The following is a 19629-nucleotide window of genomic DNA, read 5'->3' as shown; positions in this document are numbered from 1 at the left end:
CCGTTGTGTGGCAGCAGCATATTATCATCTTGTTAGAGGCGAGGACAGAGTGGTCATTATAACCTCCTCTTCTGCCAGCGGTTGTGTGTTCGGCCTTAATTTACACGCTCAAGTTATCTATCATTTGGAGTGTGTCTAGAAGACCAGAGCGAGATCAAGACTACACCACGTGAGCTGCTGAGATTTCCACAGCATAATGCTCTTTTTTTTTTTCTTCTGCAGGTCATGTCAATGGATGAATATGATGTGGTGGACCTGGAGCATGAGACACTGGTCTTAGTGGTGACCAGCACATTTGGCAACGGTGACCCACCTGAGAATGGAGAGGTATATATGTAATGTTTAACAGCTCGAGTTAATTAACAGCACAGATTACTAATTGTCCTTCATTTGTTGCCGTAGAAATTTGGAGCCGCCTTAATGGAAATGCGCCACCCGACATCCAACACAGAGGATAGAAAGTGAGTTTAGACCCTCAACCTGTCTGTGTTTGCATTCGTTGATGTCAGTTTCCGTCTTTTTGTTTCTTAGGTTTAAAATCTATGTGTCTCACCTCTCTCTCCAGGAGCTACAAGGTCCGATTCAACAGCGTGTCCTCTTACTCAGATACTCGCAAGTCCTCCAGCGACGAACCAGAAATCAAGATTAACTTTGAGAGCACCGGACCTCTTGCCAATGTCAGGTAAACAAACCAATCCAGGTCAAGTCAAACTGTCCAATTCTGTAACACTCTAAAGTGTGTAATCCACACTTCAGTCAACTAGAGTATACTGTGTCAGTATCACATTTTGCCGTCCCTATGTGTGAAAAGTCGGCTTTCTAACAGACTTGAACACCAGTTTCCCGGTTGAAAGTCCTGTGTTTGATCTGTCAAACCACCTCATTTTCCTCCATGTGGAGACTTTATCACTCTTTGGTCATATGTGTGTGTACTTTTTATGTCGAGGTAAGACAAAAGTGTCACTGACACAGTATCCTCTCGTAGGCTGATGGGTGTTTTACTCAACTAACTTGTCCTCAGCCTGTACTTATGACATGCCTCACATTTCATTTATGAAAATGGGTCAGTCATGTTGAATTTTCACATTTATGTATTGTATAATTATTAAAAATTCATACTTAAGACACAGAAGGACAGTGCAGATGGGGTAAAATAATTATTGGAGTATCTGTACTCAAATAAAATTACTCAATGTAAAAATTTCAGATGACCTTTTTCATAGTAACAAGCAGCTTTAAGATAGTCATTCTTGCCTGTTAAAGTATTTATTCACATGGCAAAGAAAACATATCTCTACCCCAGTAACATCTGCACAATATGAATAAAACTTTGAAAAACAAAGCCACAGCCTCACCTCAGGCTGTTTCAAGTTTCAGGTGGAATAACTTTTATGTCAAGAAATAAATTAATCTGTAGGTTTGCCTCTAAATACAAGACTGTATTTTGTACTTCCAAATCTTATTTTTTTAATAATACAATGACTTAAAATACAAAAGTTACAGCAATTAATGATCCTTTAACCAGCTTAATAACTAGAATATGTTATTATTATACTTATTGACACTATCTCTCCATATGTAGCATCTTCATTGTGATCTTACATCACTCCACGCTGTGCACACTCCACGAGAGGCTGTGAAGCCCCTTTGGGAAGACAAATAGTATTGCTGTGTACAGTTTGCTGATCTGTTAGAGAAGAGGAGACAACAGAAATGCGTCTCTAACTTGAATCTGATGCTGCCTGACTTCTTCACGGTGAAGCAGCGGAACGATGATTCGTCTGCCCTCAGAAAATAATCTATTCCATGTTTACGTCCATTTAAACCCAGACAGGACAGGTATTTGTTAATACGTCAGCTCTCTTCAACTGTTTGCTGCTTTTTAAGAGGGAAGAAATGGCGAGTTTCTAACATGGGCTCAGTGTTGGTGGTGTGCAGCTGTGTATGTTTGTATTTTGCCTGCCTGTAGATCTCCAGGTTCTCCTCTCTTTTTCTGTTTAGGTTCTCAGTGTTTGGCCTTGGCTCCAGGGCCTACCCACACTTCTGCGCCTTTGCCCACGCTGTGGACACACTGTTTGAAGAGCTGGGGGGTGAGCGCATCCTACGCATGGGAGAAGGAGATGAGCTGTGTGGCCAGGAGGAGTCATTCAGAACATGGGCCAAGAAAGTTTTTAAGGTTGGTCTCTTGGGCTGAGACCCTTTGGGTTTGGTTAAGTGTGGTGTGCTTGGAAAGGGCAACACTTTGCACATAGTTTTTTTTCTATATTTCAAGATTAGTATGTTGGTTACTTGTCAAGTTTTGATGCTTGTATGGACCTCGTTTTTAAAATAACACAAATTTTAAACTTCGAGATTTTGATCCTACTTCAGTTGAAAGAGCACATTTTCTAAATCCTTTGCTATTCTGATGTGAATTCATGCTGTAGTGGTGACGGGTGGCTTTCTAAAATGGTCATACTCTTTCCTGTGGCTGGGTTATTACATGTCAAGGCTGCCTGCGATGTGTTCTGCGTCGGTGATGATGTGAACATTGAGAAGGCCAACGACTCATTGATCAGCAACGACCGCAGCTGGAAGAAGAGCAAGTTCCGCTTAACATACACGGCCGAGGCTCCGGCTCTCACAGAAGGTAAATACTCCGGTGGGAGCAGATTGATGAACTGCTGATGGTGTCTTGACATTAAAGGAGCAATAAGTGCTCCTGAGTACTGCTGCACAAAATAACTGTAATTTATCTGTGGAGAGACGGTAGAATTATTGATCACAACTAATGACTCAGGTATTACATCACCTGGAGCTGAGCTCTGTGGCTCTGCCGTGAAATGAGAAATCATAATGCAATGGCATTTCAGGGCCTTTTTACCCTGAAGGTCTTGACTTCAAAATATTGGAGTAAGTCTGGTTATAGTGCAGTGGTTTGGTTACCTAACTTCCATAAATATATTTTATGTGATATAACATTTAAAATGAGATAAAGAATATGAAGTAGCCATGATGCTGGGTATGATGCATCCAGGTATTATAATAATATTATTATATTATTATATAATACCAAGACAAAAACATTAAGGGATCAATTTGTGATCAAAACAAGGTAATCTTTGCAAGGTACACGTGACAGAATTACATTTCTGGCAGTTAGAAAAAAAGGTCTTTGATATTTGCATATCTACAAATGTATGTAAAGTGCTAGGAGGTCATTTTTCTGGCATCCAAAAAATATGGGAAAAAATTGGGTTTGGTTTTGTCTATATGTTCTGAAAAGGTTACAATCAGTATTAGTTTTATACACATGAAAGTTTTATCTGCCTCATATAAGTGTAGTAGTTTAGTGCACATGCATTGATCTATTAGTATGTTGTACTGTATGATGTACGTCTGTGCAGCAACCCTCCGCGGAAGTCAGTGTCCAGATGTTGTTCAACAAACTATACAGTAGTTACACCATATTCCGGTCGCACTCTAAGGAAACTGTCAAATTCACTGACTTTCCCTGTCTGGGAAAGAGTTTTTAAAATTCTATGACCCTTGGGAACGCTGCATATTACATCCACGAAACCACTAAACCTCCTGTTTCCTGTTTTTCTCCTGTTTTTCTTTACGCTGAGTTAAATTTGGATCCTGACTTTAAACCTACTTTAAAGTGGCAGTGATCTTCTCATATAAAACTCTAAAAGAAATCAAATAAATGTATTTTCCAATCAGATCAGGTCTACACATCAACCAACTAATACTCTAAATGTTAAGTATGTAATGTAATATTATTTTTCTCTGCCAACAGCATTATACAGTATTCACAAGAAGAAAGTTAGTGGAGCCAAGATGCTGGAATCTCAAAACCTTCAAAGTCCCAAATCCAAGTAAGTGTGTTGTGACACATGAAGCTCTTTTCATAAGAGCAAAAATCTCATACAAGTATTTGTAATTTTTGGAAAATGATGTTTAATGGATCTAACGGTTCTTCTGCTGTCCAACTTGCTAATTCTGTTTACAGTGGTGTGTAAACAAAATGAAGCAGACTGAAAGTGATGCAGTGTTATTCCCTAAATCTCTGATCTCTTTCCTAGTCGCTCCACCATATTTGTGCGGCTCCACACAAACAACCATGACAGCCTGAGCTACAAGCCCGGTGACCATCTGGGTATCTTCCCTGGCAACCACGAGGACCTGGTGACAGCTCTTATAGACAAACTGGAGGATGGTCCACATGTCAATCAAATTGTCAAAGTGGAGTTCCTGGAGGAGAGGAACACTGCTCTAGGTGGGTGATGTATTTAGCAACGTCACACTAGTTTGCGAATACAGAAGGCGTGCAATCAGGAGGGTTTTGGTCGGAAATCTGGGCAGAATGTCAAAATCAAAACGTGAATACGAGACAGTCTCTCTTGCCTCAGCAGACACCACGAAGTCACACTTAAGCAAGGTATTTATGCCCAGAAATTTGTCAGTGAAGCTACATATTGGCAAACAGTTGTGGTGACACTGGAAGACTTAACTGTGATTTCCACTGTGACTGTGAACCAAGGCAAACATTTTCTTTACAAATAAAGCCATTCTTGATAATGGCTTGATAAATATCCTAACTTTCTCTGTAAAATGCTTTTTCCTGTTTCCAACAGCATACCAACGCTGTACTAGAACACTATTGTTTGAATGGTAACTCTTTATTTCAACCCCTTCAGTTCAGCATTTACAAGCAGAATGTGGAGCTTGGTGAACATTTTGGCGCATAAACTCAGTGCATAAACTAATTCACAAACAACTGTATAACCTCAGTGGATAATCGGATACATAAACTCAATGCATCATGAAAATAGTGCATAAACAACTGAGTGAATAGTGAAAGCTCTTCTGTTGACATAAAGTAAATGAAAATGAACAAAATAACTCAGTCAGTCCTAATATATCATGTTACATTTAATTAAATTGTGCTTTATATCTCCACATCTCAGTATACTCACCACGCCCTGCTCCTGTTAGCTCAAGTGCACCTGTTGCAGCAGGTCTTCCACTTCATACAGCACTACATAACAAACATAAACTTTACATATCGTGTCTTATAGTACCATGTTTGCACATTAAATGTTTTAAGCATATATTATGACACCACATGTTTGTATAACATAAATTTTTGAAGCTTTTAGGTTGTACACAGTTCATCCGTAATTTACTCTGCGCACATGGAAAGAATCTGGAAACAGCAGACCAAGTAACACCTTGTACCTCTATGTTAATGTACATATTCTGATATTGTAGTACAGATGTTACAATTTAAGCATTTTACCCTTTATGAAACGAGTGATCCTCTAGAGCAGAGGTCTTCAACAGGGGGTCCGCGACCCCTAGGGGGTCCGCGGAGATACTGCAGCGGGTCCGTGAAATTTTTGGTTGATTAGACAATTTTTCATTTATTTATTTTTTTTCCACAAATTTAAATGTCTTTAAATACACATTAACATGAATCCAACATATTGTAGCGAATGGATAAATGGAGGCAGAAGATTTTATCTTTCAGTCAGAAATGCCCACATTCAGCGACACACAGGAGCTCTCTCAAGCTGGACACCGGTTCACTCACAGCGTGAGACTAGCCTGGACCTGTCCCTCCAAGCCTCCTGCACTCCTCCAGTTTAACATAAAAATCAATTTTATACAATATATATATTAGGGGGTCCCTGCTCCATCTCTCTATCAGTTTGGGGGTCCTTGGCCTGAAAAACATTGAAGACCCCTGCTCTAGAAGACGCAGGTAAATCAACCGCACAGAGGCTTTCCACTTCCTGTTTCTCACCTCTCAGCTTTGGTACACCCGAAAGGGCACAATGTCACGCCATCTACTGGTTATAGTGTGAACATTGTATTTACCACTCAGTTACATATATATATATATATAGACATACTGTATTATACAGTACTTATCTTAGTTACAGCTGTAGACAAATGCATTCATAAACATACTTATATCTGCTGCCAATTACATTTTACTGTGTTATAGCACAATTTAAGCCATTTATTGTTTATGTACTGATCTTAAGAGACTTCCTGGTTCATTTGAATAAATTACAAAGTTTTCAAAATTGCCAGAGAGAGAAGCTGCTTCGGGAATAATTGGATTTCATAAGCATACCTCAGCAAGCATCAGTTGTAGTCATTCTATTGATGGTTAATACATAATGTGAATTAATACAACTTTAACCTTTTTCTTGTCTGCAGGTGTGATCAGTAACTGGACAAATGAGACTCGTATCCCTCCCTGCACCATCGACCAGGCTTTCCAGTACTTCCTGGACATCACCACTCCACCGAGCCCGGTGCTGCTGCAGCAGTTTGCTGCTCTGGCAACTGATGAGAAGCAGAAGAAGAAACTAGAGCTCCTCAGTAAGGTAAATTCACTTTCATGAACACTGACCTTAAAAATTAGCTGATGCAGCTCTGAGTACTTAGCCTGCTCTTAGATTATATAGCCTACACTATAGATTATATAGCCTACACTATAGGTTATATAGCCTACACACATACCTAACATGTGTTTGCTCATGAACAAACACATATCAAATATTCTGTCTCTTTTCTCATTTCCAAATGTATGCATATATTTCTTTCACTTTTTCTGAAATAGTCAACATGGCTTTAGGGTAGCCAATACATTCATGGAAACGCATACAGTAGGAGTTAGTTAGTGCCAAATCAAAGCCGTTGATCGCTTTAACCCAGAGCCATTCCCCCTTGCAGTGCCTCCCACAATTCATTCTCCATTTTTGTCAATGTGTGGAAAAGGCTGGATGAGGCCAAGCAGTGACTCATATGCTCATACACGGAATCATTGTCACAAAAGCAGGAGGGAAAGATGGAAGGCTTCTAAATTCATAAAGGAAACAGTACAGTAGAGTCGACACTGCATATCATTTTTTTCTTTTTGTATGCGTTAAATCTCAAGTTTAATTCAGAACTAATGCAGGGTTTTCCTCACTTTTCTAATCTTATTTTATATGTCCAGAGATTCTCATACCAGGCATTGTTGTCATCTCTGTCTTGTTACTGTGTTCGGTTTTTTAAGCATATAAAGAAGGAATTAATTAAGCAAAAAATCATTAGCTTCTGATATGTGTAAAGTCGCACAACCCCATCTGTTTATCAAGGTTGAAAAGCCCGGACCCCAAAGTACTTTTACTGTTAACATTTTGCTAATTGAAACGTGAAAAAATGCTTCAAACTGTGTTTTAGGCTCAGAATGGAGACCACAGCACGCTTCTTCATGGGCGCTGTGTCACTAATTAACAGCTTGAGAAAAAAAGCAAAAGTTTTTGAGCGTGGTGGCATTGCTCTAAGTTCATCACATCCAAATGTCAGTGATGACACACAAAAACAGTTGGGCAGTGAATGGTGAACGTCTCTGCTTGTGGCCTCCTCCTGCTCTCGATTCAGAAATGTTCACAGATCTAAAAGAGGAAACTATTCTCTATTTTTTCTGATACTGTGGGTGTTACAGGGGCTTCTCATCAGGACAGCAACAAGACAAAAAAATTGCGAAGAAATATCCCCCTCTACTTTTGTCCCACCTTGTCTTTGTTCTTGACACCCCAGGGCTTGCAGGAGTACGAGGAGTGGAAGTGGTACAACAATCCCACATTGGTGGAGGTCATAGAGGAGTTCCCCTCCATTCAGATGCCCTCCACTCTGCTGCTTACCCAGCTGCCCCTGCTGCAGCCTCGCTACTACTCCATCAGCTCCTCTCCAGATGTGCACCCGGGAGAGATCCACCTCACTGTGGCTGTGGTCTCCTATCAGGCCAGAGGTAAAGACCTGCTACTGATTTGGAGCACTTTGAAGAACTGCTCACCAAGGAACTGTGTGGGTGTAGCTTTAGGTGCTGTGATCTTCCCAGCTGCCTGGAGGGGTCAACTTTAGTGCTCCCAACAGGCTTTGTCTTCTCTTTTGTTCTGACATTTTCATGTGGTTATTTTTAACATTTCAATAATACAAAATAAACTCAATCGCACTGTGGAGTTGGTAGTAAATAGAGTTAAGCAGTAAGTTGTTCCTTAACAAAAGTACATGTCCTGTGTATATATATTTGTAAGTTCAGTTTAGTCATGGATAAAAGGCACTGTGCCCCTTCAATGCTGCAAAACACATGAAAACTCAAGTGACTCAGCCTGTCTGAAAACCCTTCGATGAATCAAATAAAATTGATTGGAAGTTATCTTTGGAAAGCCAGTCTGCTTCATGGGGCAGAGAGACCGCAGCTGTAATTACAAGAAACTTAGATTTAGAAACACCCTAGGAAGATTTTATATGTTTAAACAGATTATATTTATAGATATGGGCACAAACACAAACAAGACCTAGAGAGGTATACCAGAGGTAGAGGTATACCAGTCTATCTGACTGCATATAAAACGCATCAGATATGCAGGTTTCAGTTTAGTGCACAAAGCTCTTTCTTACAGCCCCACCTTTGCAGTTAACATCTATGATTTCCAACCTGTTCTCATCCTAGAACATTAAATACAATACTGTCACTGTCCGCTGGTGTCTCTTACACACATGAAAAGACCTGTGTTTGTGTTAAAATAATTAATTTTACGCAAGTAAAGGCATGTACATCATACGTAAGTTATTTAAAGTGCTTTACATTATTTGAATATGTTACGTTACTTAGGCAAAGTTTGAATACCAATCTCAATACTTGTATACGCAACCGGTGAATTACTGGAATTTCCCTGCAGAGAGAAAGAGAAATGGCCCTCGCCTTGCAAAGCCACTCCTGTTTGTTTGTACGTTTTAAAAGAGTGGGAGGCAGAGGGAAGAGAAAAAGGTAAAATGCTTGCTTGGTAATCATCTTTTTCAGATGGAGAGGGACCTATCCACCATGGAGTGTGTTCATCGTGGCTCAACAGGATAGAGAAGGGGGAGATGGTGCCGTGTTTTGTGCGAGGGTAAATATCAAAATGTGTTTTCCAAGGAATTGCAGATGAATCCATCATCTCACGGTGAAGGAGAAGTTTGACATTTTATGAAATGGAATAATTTGCTTTCTTGACCAAACTGAGAAGATTAAGACCACTCTCTTCCCTGTATGCTGAATATATATTAACTATCAACCTCCAAGCTAACTTAGCACAAAGACTGAAATCTCGCATGTATAATTTGTGCAAAAACCTAAGTGTGAAAAAGGCAAATCACCATTTTACTAGGTTATGTTGGACATTATATTGGTTTATATCAGTGCCATGAAGTGAGAGGTTCAGAACAAAAAGTTTTTACGAACAAGAGACAGCTTTACCAACATTTTGCTGTTTCAGAAACCCAAACACCAGTTGAGATGAGGTCAAAGTCCTGTGTTTGTTCCAAGCGGAAACTAACAGTCACGTCACTCAATAGTTTTTGTAACTGTTGTTATAAAGACTCCGGTTCCAATTTTAGCGGCCCCATCTTGCTATTTTGGAGCCAGAGGTGACCATATTACGATGAGCTGCAGACAAACAAGCAGGAATTAAGAACCTGAGGATTGCAGAAACCTGACTGCACCATGGCCTGTCAATAGAAAAGACACCCCTCCAAAAATACCACTTTTTTAACCTTCCAGGCTATCCGGGTCTTTCGTGACCCGTTTTCACAGCCATTTTGATGCAATGAAAGACCCGAGTACAGCAGGAAGGTTAAGGCCTAATATCTAGTCAATGATGGGTGTTTTGAGGTGGACCACCAGAAAACGATTAAGAAAGAGTGACTTTCTCGAAGGACACCAAATTGACTCGTGGCAACAAATTATTGAAGTTGAATAGGAGTCTATGGAGCCAGAGCCTTTTTTGAGCCAACTCCTAGTGGCCCTCGGTGATATTGCAGTTTAAGGCACTTCCGCATTGGCCAAATTTTTCAGACCTGGCACTACATACTGATTTCAATACAGTCTATGTTTTGTCCCATCCAACCCCTGTTTGTATTGCTCTAGTTTTCACGAAATAAACAAAATGAATTTGCAAGGTTATGGGCTTTAGAGATAGCCTACTTGCAGGTGTTTTTTATTACCACAACAGAGCCAGGGTATCTGTTTTCAGGCTTTGTGCTAAGCTATGGCAACCAGTTTCAGATGGCAGCTTCATATTTAGCATACAGACATGAGTGTGGGATCAGTCTTCTCATTTCTGAGTAATAAACTGAACAAGGATGTTGTACTATTCCTTTAAGTGAGTTTGACGGGCCTTGTGGTCACTTTTAGGAGAATTCAAAGTATTTTTTTGTCTATTGCATTATTTTAGTGCGCAATCATTCCACCTTCCCAAAGACAACCAAGCACCTTGTATCCTGGTGGGTCCTGGAACAGGCATCGCCCCATTCAGAAGCTTCTGGCAACATAGACTATATGAGCTAGAGCACAACGGTTGGACATCATTTTTTATCCCATTCCTTAGAGATGTATTATTCATCAACTTATAGAGAGCGAACCAGTGAACCAGATAGAATCTTCAATTTGATGTGTCATTGTGAAAATATCCAGGAACAGCAGACAGATTTATTCTTCCAGTTAAAATAGCATCATATGCATCTCTGTGTAATATTGGAGTTCAGACCAAATCCCTGTCAGAGATTTAGTGAATATACCAAAATGCAATCTATAATTTCTATATCTCCATTCTGAGCAACAAAGTAACTCGACCTGTCCTCTTCAAGGGATTGCGTCATGCCCCATGATCCTGGTGTTTGGCTGTCGTCAGTCTGAGATGGACCACATCTACAAGGAGGAGACCATCAAGGCAAAGAACAAAGAGGTGTTCAAGGAGCTCTACACAGCCTACTCCAGAGAACCTGGCAAACCAAAGGTAGAGGCACTAAACTGGCCATAACTGAGGATGAGTCAGCTTGTCACAACTCTAACTGGACTGCTGTGTGGGTTTGAATTACATTCACAGAGGAGAGAAAGTGCTAGATACAAACTGCTGTGCTTATATTCTGAGTGTCAACACTTCAATTGAGGATGTATGTTTCAGTTTGATGGCTTTCCACTGTAGTTTTTTGTTACATTGCTGCTATTCAACTGTTAGCAATGATGGTCAATAACTGAATATAAAAAGTAGAACATAATCTAAAGAGTATCATTTTCTTTTCAATACAATTGTGTTGTTCTCGGGCAAAAAAAGCTTCCAAATTTGACTTTACCTTACTCCATATCCGTAAGTCGTTTCCTGACTCTCCAGTTTTTCACAATGTTTCTTTTCCTACCTCTCTCACACTTGACTTCTTCATGCACACTCGTAATTTCTTCCCTGTCTCTCTGTCAGAAATATGTACAGGATGTACTGCGCGAGCATCTGTCAGAGACGGTGTACCAGTGCCTGAAGGAGGAAGGTGGACACATCTACGTGTGTGGGGATGTCACAATGGCCGGAGATGTTCTCAAGACTGTCCAGCAAATCATAAAGCAGCAGGGCAACATGAGCCTGGAGGACGCTGGCTTCTTCATCAGCAAGCTTCGGGTGAGGGGGGCCAAATTCACTGTGCAACATCTCCACCGTGACATATCCAATAAACCTCATCGTACAGCTTAAAGTGATATTTGTCTCGAGGAAGATATTTGTGTTTGTTAAGAGTCCTAGATGAGCTGTGAAAATTGTAAATGAAAGGCTCACCACCAAAGCAAAGGTGCCCTTGAGAAATGCAATCAGCTTCAAGTCAAAGGGGGAGGTTCTCCTGAGCTTTTTTACATAAATGTGCTGTATGTAACTGAGAGTCAAGCATGTAGTGTCATTATTTCCGAAAAAAAAAAAAAAAACAGGCTTTAAAAGTCACCATCCCACTGGATCATTTTCATCGGTGAACTTGAAGGTATAAAGGCTAAAACAAGAGTAATGGCACACGTCACAATGCCCATTACTACACACTTGTCCACACCTGTTAGTACTGTTCAAGGAATTTGTCATTCATTGTTAAACTATGTCCAAATCCTATCTGCTGAACAGTTTCTCACCCTTCTGTCCGTCCTTCTCTACCTTTACCATCCTATTGTTACCAGGATGAGAACCGCTACCATGAGGACATCTTTGGTGTCACCCTGCGCACCTATGAGGTCACCAACCGGCTTCGTTCAGAGTCCATCGCCTATATTGAGGAGAGCAAGAAGGACTCAGATGAGTAAGTGCTTTGTGTTAAGCATTCTGCATAGGAAATGTAATAAAAAAGCTGCTATAAAATGTAAATTATTGAGAACTCTTGATGTGATGGTAGCGCTAGACAAAGTGTGTGGAGTTACAAAAAAGTATTGGTTTTATTACCTCCAGCAAAGAGGTTTGTTTTGGCTGTAGTCTTTGGTTGTTTGTCTATTTGTCAGCAGAATTACAAAAATACTTCCAACCCACTTTTCATGAAACTGTGTGGAAGGTTGTAGCATAGGCCAGGAAGGCAACCATTCAATTTTTGAAGGCATCTAACATTACCATGGTACCAGTTCCCCTATGAAACCACTGCTCCCGGCTTCCCCAATAATGACTCTCGCTGTATTTATTTCAAAAAAGTACATGTGTTTCCCAGAGGATTACTAGTACCTGTAAATCTGGACTGGACACCTTTGCTTAATTTCCAGTGTTCAGATGTCCTTAATTAACCCTGTCAGAGCCCAGGGAGGCAGAGTATCAGAAATACTAATTCAAAGGCTACAAGGCAAAGCAATTTCTGTTTCAACGGTTTGTAATGTTATTAAGAAGTTTCAGAGTCATAAAATTGTTGAGGACATGGCACTGAGAAGAAACTGAGCGAGAGAAGTTTGTGCAGGTTGGTGGTAAAACAAGATGTAAGACATCTAAAGAGCTTCAGGATGGCCAGAAGCAATTTGCGGTGGTTTCAGCCCGTATCATATGCTGCACACTAAACCAAGAAGGTCTCCCTTGGCAAAGGGCAGGTGGAATACCACAGAAAGGCACAAAAAGGCCAATGTTTGCAAAAATATTCACAAAATTCCCTCAGACTTTCAAGGATAATGCTCTATGGACAGATGAAACCCTGGTAGAGCTCTCAACGAATGCAGTGCATATTTCATCAAATGAACACGCTACCTTTAGTAAAACATATAGGTTATATTACGATGTGGGGCTGCTTTGCTGTGTCTACTACTCAAGGCATTGAATGTATCAAAGAAATTATGAGTTTGGATAGAAATGTGTCCAAATTCCTGGTCTGAGCGAAGGTCTTGGGTCTTTCAGCAAGACAACAACCCAAAGCCCACATTCAGCAGTACCACAGTGTGGTTGAGAGGGAAAAGATGGGCTGATTTAAACTGGTCGGCATGGAGTCCTTACCTAAATCCCATTGAATACCTTTGGAGAGAGCTAAAATGTGCCATTGACTCCTGCAAACTTTAACAGACCTTGAACACATTGCGATGGAAGAGTGGCAGAAACTATCAGTGGACAGGTGCAAGAAACTTCTAGATGGCAACAAAAAACAGTTAGAAACTGTCATTGTTGCCAAAGGTTCTGCTACCAAATATCATTAAAGTCGGCCAATAATTGTATCAGGAGAAAGCGGCATCCAACAGTGACGTCAACCGTTGGTTTGTGAACGGCCGGGTTTGAAGCCTCGAGTTCGGATTTTGGCCGGCGCCATCTTGCTAGTTTAGAGCAGTTTGGAGCTGGTAATGACCATATTTGGGTGAGCGGTGGATCTGACTCTATCTGATTGGAAATCTGGTGATACGGCGTCCCGCCCACCGATAGCTGTACCCTGACTGCACCACAGGCCTGTCAATCAAACAGATATGCCCCCCACCAAAACACGGCTTGTTGAGGCATATTTTCTAGTTAATGACAGGATTATTTTCAGATGGATGGCCAGAAAACTAATAAGAAGGAGTGACTTTAGCTATCAACACTGAGAAAACTCCAAGGAATTTTTATTGACTTTATTGATTTTATGAGCCTAGTTGAATGGGAGGCTTTTTGGACTCAACTTCTGGCTGCGCTCTGTGGTATTGCGAGGATTAAGTACTTCCACATCGGCCTCATTTTTCAGACCCGGAAGCGACGTCCACTTTTATATACGGTCAGTGGTCGGGTACATTTTGTGTTTGTATTATTTCACTATTATGCAATTATTTTTCGTTTGTTCAGTAACCTTGAACATTTTATTGACATATTCTGTTTACACAGAACTAGTTGATTTGCATGTATTTCAATTATGTGCTTTGAAATTCAGGGTTGCCAATAATTTTGACCAAGACTGAAAAACTTAGATCATTCACTTGTCTCATCTGCAACACTGTTGAACTGTGTAGGATGCTTAAGAGGTGTTTTCTTATTTATTCATATTTGTCTTTTGCTGGAGATTCTTGTTTGCCTCTCAGATTTTCCAGCTGGTTAGTTCATATTTTAAGAGAAAGATTTTCTTTGGCAAACCCCATTGAGATTTATCTCAACCAGTGATATTACTAGAGCCGATCATTCTCAGAGAGACGTTTGTAAGTCAACTTCAATCTGCAACCTGTAGTTGTTGGCAGTGACAGTGTGTTATCACCCCTAGTTTCAGATGAAAACAGAGTGGGTAACCATAGAAACCTGCGGAGAAGAGCCTTTAAACTAAGAGGATTAGAGTGAAAGCGAGTGTCTCTGTTCCATTTCTGTTTTTGTTTCCGTCGTTATTTGTGCATATTCAAGATTAGACACTTCATATACCCTTGCCATGAGAGCAAAACAAGGGCCCTACATATCCACTATGGCTCATTAAGTACCAACATAATGCATCATAGACGATGGTTCCTGTGTGGATTGTCACTTGAATTTCACATTTGGCCATCAAAGCCCCTGCTCGCTGGATGAGTAATGACTGTAACATCTCTATTTCTATGTCTCTACTGCTCTCTCTGTCTGTCTGTCTTTCTGCCTCTCCTTCTGTCCTTTCTCTCTCAGGGTTTTCTGCTCGTAGGTCGATGAATCAAGGTTTTCTGACGACAACAAGTCTGGAGGACACAGCAATGGTGGTTAAAGAATACTGTGCCAATTTTTTTACTGTAAAAAAAATGGGTTTATTTCTTTTTTTTATACCACTTTAATGTTTCTGTTGGCCTCTGCGATTTTGTCTGTAGCAAGTTGGAAATGTTCTGTTCTCTGAAAATCTGTTTTGCTTGTTGATGATTCTTCCAAAAATTATAAATTGATCATTTTGATTCATAATGTGTGCACCTAGTGTGATGACCTGCCTCATTGTGAATGCATGACCAAGACAAGAATATACTCAAGAAATATAATATACTCTGTGTTATTGTTACAGTTAAAAGGCTTTTATTGGGTTTTATATTTGCAAGGAAATGTGTGGCATTAATAACAAACTGACATTTCTGTATGGATTAAGTCAACTTTACTTGTTGGGAAAGTATCAAGACTGGTCAAATCTATTTGGGGTGTTTTTTATTGAAATCAAAGGCGGTAGAGCTCTGCAGAGTTAGAAAAGTGAAAGATGTACAGGCATGCAGACAGAAAAACTAAAAGACAAATGTCTTGCAAACAAATTTGGCGTGTCAACAGGTCACCCTGAATTATGAAAACAGCAATTCTGTCACAGCCTCAATGAACATATTATCTAGCTCTTCACTGGCAATCCATCAAAACGCATGCCAGCGCTCATTTTAGTGGCCTGTCCATTCTGTCATAACATTATAATCTCGTGTGTCCCAGCTGGTGCCTGTCAAACATCCAGCAGCTGCCGAGGAATGCAATGCAGCCACTAAAGTCTGTCCTGTATCCATACATCATTAAAATGAACCTAAATCTATAAAAAGTAAAAAAATTATTACAACTTTTATGTGTTCAGAATGTGGTACAATATGTAATCAAATCAGATAAGCACGGTGGAGGGAAATGATTCTAAAAAATGTTTTATGAGTTACAGATGATTAATCGATGATTAAATCCATAGTTAATAACTTGAAGGAATTGTTTGACATTTTGTTAATTACGCTGAGTTTCTTTGCGATTTCATAACTCTGGAAGGTTTGTGGGACTAATTTTCTGCCAAAATTTAAACAAATGTTGCTTTACAAATGCCCTACGATTGACCAACAAACACAGTGTGGTTTTCAAATACAAAACATCATTATCAAACTAATTCATTTTGTTTTGCAAATACAAAATGTACCATTAAAAATATTTCCAATAAATTATGCTTGAAAAATGAATACAGCATGTTTTACAAGTTCAAAATAAATGTGCGCAAAAAAGAAATATATATATATATATATCAAGAGACTTTTTGCACAATCTTCCTGCTGTCATTGTGAGGATTTTCACCCAAATGTCCTGAGTAATACACCCTGCACAGCAGCAAGTGGCGCTATGAGTCAATTTAAATGTATAAAAACTCTTGGCAGCTAAATCAACTAAATAAATGCTAAACCGGCTAGACTGTGTCTTTATTCCACTAACCCCCCATATATGTCATTTCTTTTTTTTCTTACATTTTTCTGGACAGATTTAAACAAAAATATGTATAATGTTACTTAATTAAAGATGCAATATGTAAGATTTATGTCCTGTCTTGTAATTCCACTTTGTACATTAGGAGGCTATATTGAGTCAACCAGTCTGCCCTCAATCTGCCTCTCAGAGGTTCAGCAACTTGCTGGGATTTAGTGGTTGGGTTTGTGGATCGATCAGTTGAACCTGTAGTTTACAACATAGTTCGCTTATCTTGGTTTTTAGCAAGACCACATAAGCAAGAAAACAACCACAGAAAAATTATATTGACTGCATTTGATTTGTTTGTATTTTTTTTGCAACAATATGTGATATTATTAGCTCCACTAAAGATTTGTTTTTGAATTGTTCAAACAAGGTCACTACGCCTGGCTAGTTTGCCACATAGAGTTTTCCCAGTTTGTTAGATTGTTGATGAGCTAATTGAGGGATTCAAATACAGCTATTGTAACTGGTCTGAACCACCTAACAGCTAACTCATCACACATACTATCAAGGTTAGTAACGTTGTAGTATTAGTTGCTTTTATAAGCTATGACCAAATAGCCAATGCTGGCATTAACGACTGTTTACTTACCAGTTAAGAATAAACATGGTGAGTTCAGCATACATGTTTTTGGCTTACTTAACAAATGCTGTCTCCAGCAGTGGAAAGCAAAACCAGTGTTAACTCTTGTTTTGCCGTCAAGCCTTTCCTTTGCCACCAAACTTACATTTTGATTCTTGCCACGAGTTGGTAGTGGTTGTGATAATGGTTGCTTTGCAAAAGTTTCAGCCATCGTTGCTTTCACTAATCATTCGAATACAAGGTTAAAATAGGCTGCTTCTTCCTCTCATGTTGGATTGAAGGTAGACTGGACGCCATAGTGACTCACTATCACCTTGTGTGGTTCAAAGTGGTATTGCGAGACAAGACGGGCCAGGGCTAGCTGGTTAGCATGGTAAATGCAGTCACTATCTCAACACAATAGCATCTTTGACGTATTAAACTAAAAATCATACGTTTCTTCTTTTAAATAAGATAGTTGGAAAAATGTGCAACCGTTTTATACGGCCAGGTTAGCTGTTTCCCCTGTTTTCAGTCTTTATGCGAAGCTATGCTGGTATTATATTTACTGAACAAACATGATAGTGGTGTGAGTTTTCGCACTTTATTCTTAGCAAGACAGTCAGTAAGCATTTTCTCCAAAGCCTTTTTTTCTTAAACATAAAGTACATCTGTAGCAAAACATTGTTAAGGAAAGCAAAAAGATGCCGCCCAGCTCATATCTGACATATGTCAACTTCAATCATCACCTATTGAGCTTTGAAAAAATATAATTTAACATCCCCCCTCCTCTGCCTCTTGCCTTACATTAAGTGTTTGCCTACATTTGGTACATCCATTCTTTCTGTTGTCTCTGCATGTTTTGTGCTATCCCGTGGCTCAGGTGCCACTCCGTCACTGTGACCTGACACCTGCTCAGTGGCATCAGCACGCATGTGTGTGCATGCATATGTGTGCCCAGGAAATCATCCTAACCGAGCACATGTCTCTAAGAGTGGGTGTAAACATGCATGATCTCAGGTGTATGTTTTTACATGGATATTCTGCTTATTGTCTTTTTATTGTGACACACTGGTCAGATTTTCAAAATAAGCTTGAATTTGTTGCTCTGTGTCACGCCAAGCCTGCAAATTCAATCTCTCCAGATGGTGTTTTTGTAACAGGAAGCTGCCCACATGGCTTTTAGATTTTATATCAGCAGTTCAGTTCTATTGTTTTAAGTTCCAGTGAGGTTTTTCATCCAGAGACAAGAGGCAATCACACTGCTGCTGTGGTCATTTGCTGCTTTCCAATTAGTCAGGGTTGTAATCTGAAAATATTTGTGCAGGGGCCACATCGTTATTTGATCACCCACGCTGCATTAACCTGTGGCTTTTTCTTGTCAGCTTCTGAGTCTTGTTTGTTCCCTTACTTTTGTCTTTGATTAAAATTAAAGATAGCTGTCAGCATGATTCAATTATTTCATTGTGATTTCTAAATGTCCCTAACAGCTGCCAAGAAAATGTTTTTGTGTATTCTTTTCTTTTTTTTCTGACTCAACTATTTTGTTTGGGAAAAAATGGGTGATTTCCATTCTCCCTGCTGTTGTTCTCTCTGGATGAATGTCCCCTCAAATTTATTTACCAGGTTTACTTTAATTGGAGTGAGAGCCGTCAAGAAAATGTCTGTGATGTAAAATGTGCAACACAAAAAGAATTGATACAAGATATAGCTTCTATATATAGCTTCTATATATATATATATATATTAAAAGACAAACTATAAAGAGTACCACTTCAATCTTTTCTAAGAATGTATTTTGATTATGTAAATGAGCACTATGATTCTGCTTGATTAAAAATGAACAAAAAAAAAGGCCTATTCTATATGGTGTCTCTCATATCCTTTCGGTATGAGGATAAAACAGCAGCATTAAATAAATGCATGATGATCTTCTGTCTCCTGTTCATATTGAAGAAGCTCTGTCTGTCTACCAGCACTGTGTCAAGTCAGTGAGACTGTATTGTGAAGTTGTCTGGCCTTTCTCACGGGGCTCTGGGACGGTAAAAACATTCTCGAGGGGTTTCTTTTTCTGTGTTTGCGTATCACTGCTGCTATGAACAACTCTGATCCAATCAGCCTCTGCTATAATGACCTTTGTTGTGTACTTGATTGAGGATATTCCATTTTAATGCATCAACTGCAATGAATTTGCATTTACTTAAAAATAAAGACAAACATTTACAGAATATGTCAACACATTTGCTTGGTTGTTTTTTTTTCTTGTTTACATGAGAGAGGAAGTTAACTGGAAAGGTTTATTCAGGCCACAGAACTTGTTTAAGGTTGAAACGCTTTATTTTGAAGGTCAGATTTAGTGTTTGGGAGTAATTTGCATGAAACAAGCCATTAACTTCCCTTCCTTGCCCGGAGTCTATAAGTGCTGGTCGTCATGGCACAAAGAGTTGGCACTCAGAGTCCTGAGATGTCACTCAGTGCCATGGCAACCTGTCAACAAAACAAGCCGTCCAAACTTTACACAAGGACTCTGATTGGTGACTTGAATGTCAGATGTGAAGCAGTAGCCTTTCTAATTAGTCCAGAGGAGTTTGCCCCTCCTTTTTGTGCATGAACACATACTGA

General features: G+C 39.6%; 1 protein-coding gene across 1 annotated transcript in view; it reads left to right on the top strand.

The window, feature by feature from the left end:
* The window catches only part of nos1 (nitric oxide synthase 1 (neuronal)), a 47681-nt gene extending 28438 nt beyond the window's left edge, over positions 1-19243 (top strand). The window contains exons 15-29 of the mRNA XM_069716345.1: positions 223-327; positions 403-461; positions 566-682; positions 2002-2176; positions 2491-2629; positions 3782-3860; positions 4068-4261; positions 6214-6383; positions 7585-7795; positions 8852-8939; positions 10263-10384; positions 10675-10823; positions 11283-11477; positions 12014-12132; positions 14898-19243. Of these exons, the coding sequence (XP_069572446.1) occupies positions 223-327; positions 403-461; positions 566-682; positions 2002-2176; positions 2491-2629; positions 3782-3860; positions 4068-4261; positions 6214-6383; positions 7585-7795; positions 8852-8939; positions 10263-10384; positions 10675-10823; positions 11283-11477; positions 12014-12132; positions 14898-14913 (1938 nt within the window). The 3' untranslated portion in view covers positions 14914-19243. The remainder of the gene's footprint in view (positions 1-222; positions 328-402; positions 462-565; positions 683-2001; positions 2177-2490; positions 2630-3781; positions 3861-4067; positions 4262-6213; positions 6384-7584; positions 7796-8851; positions 8940-10262; positions 10385-10674; positions 10824-11282; positions 11478-12013; positions 12133-14897) is intronic.
* Positions 19244-19629: the final 386 nt, after the last annotated feature.

Source organism: Brachyistius frenatus, unplaced genomic scaffold (assembly GCF_029030835.1).
Source record: "Brachyistius frenatus isolate BFR_SWC_R1_liver_20210118 unplaced genomic scaffold, ASM2903083v1 Contig_156, whole genome shotgun sequence".
Taxonomy (NCBI): domain Eukaryota; kingdom Metazoa; phylum Chordata; class Actinopteri; family Embiotocidae; genus Brachyistius; species Brachyistius frenatus.
Note: the sequence above shows the minus strand (reverse complement) of the source record. Positions and strands in the feature narration are given on the sequence as shown.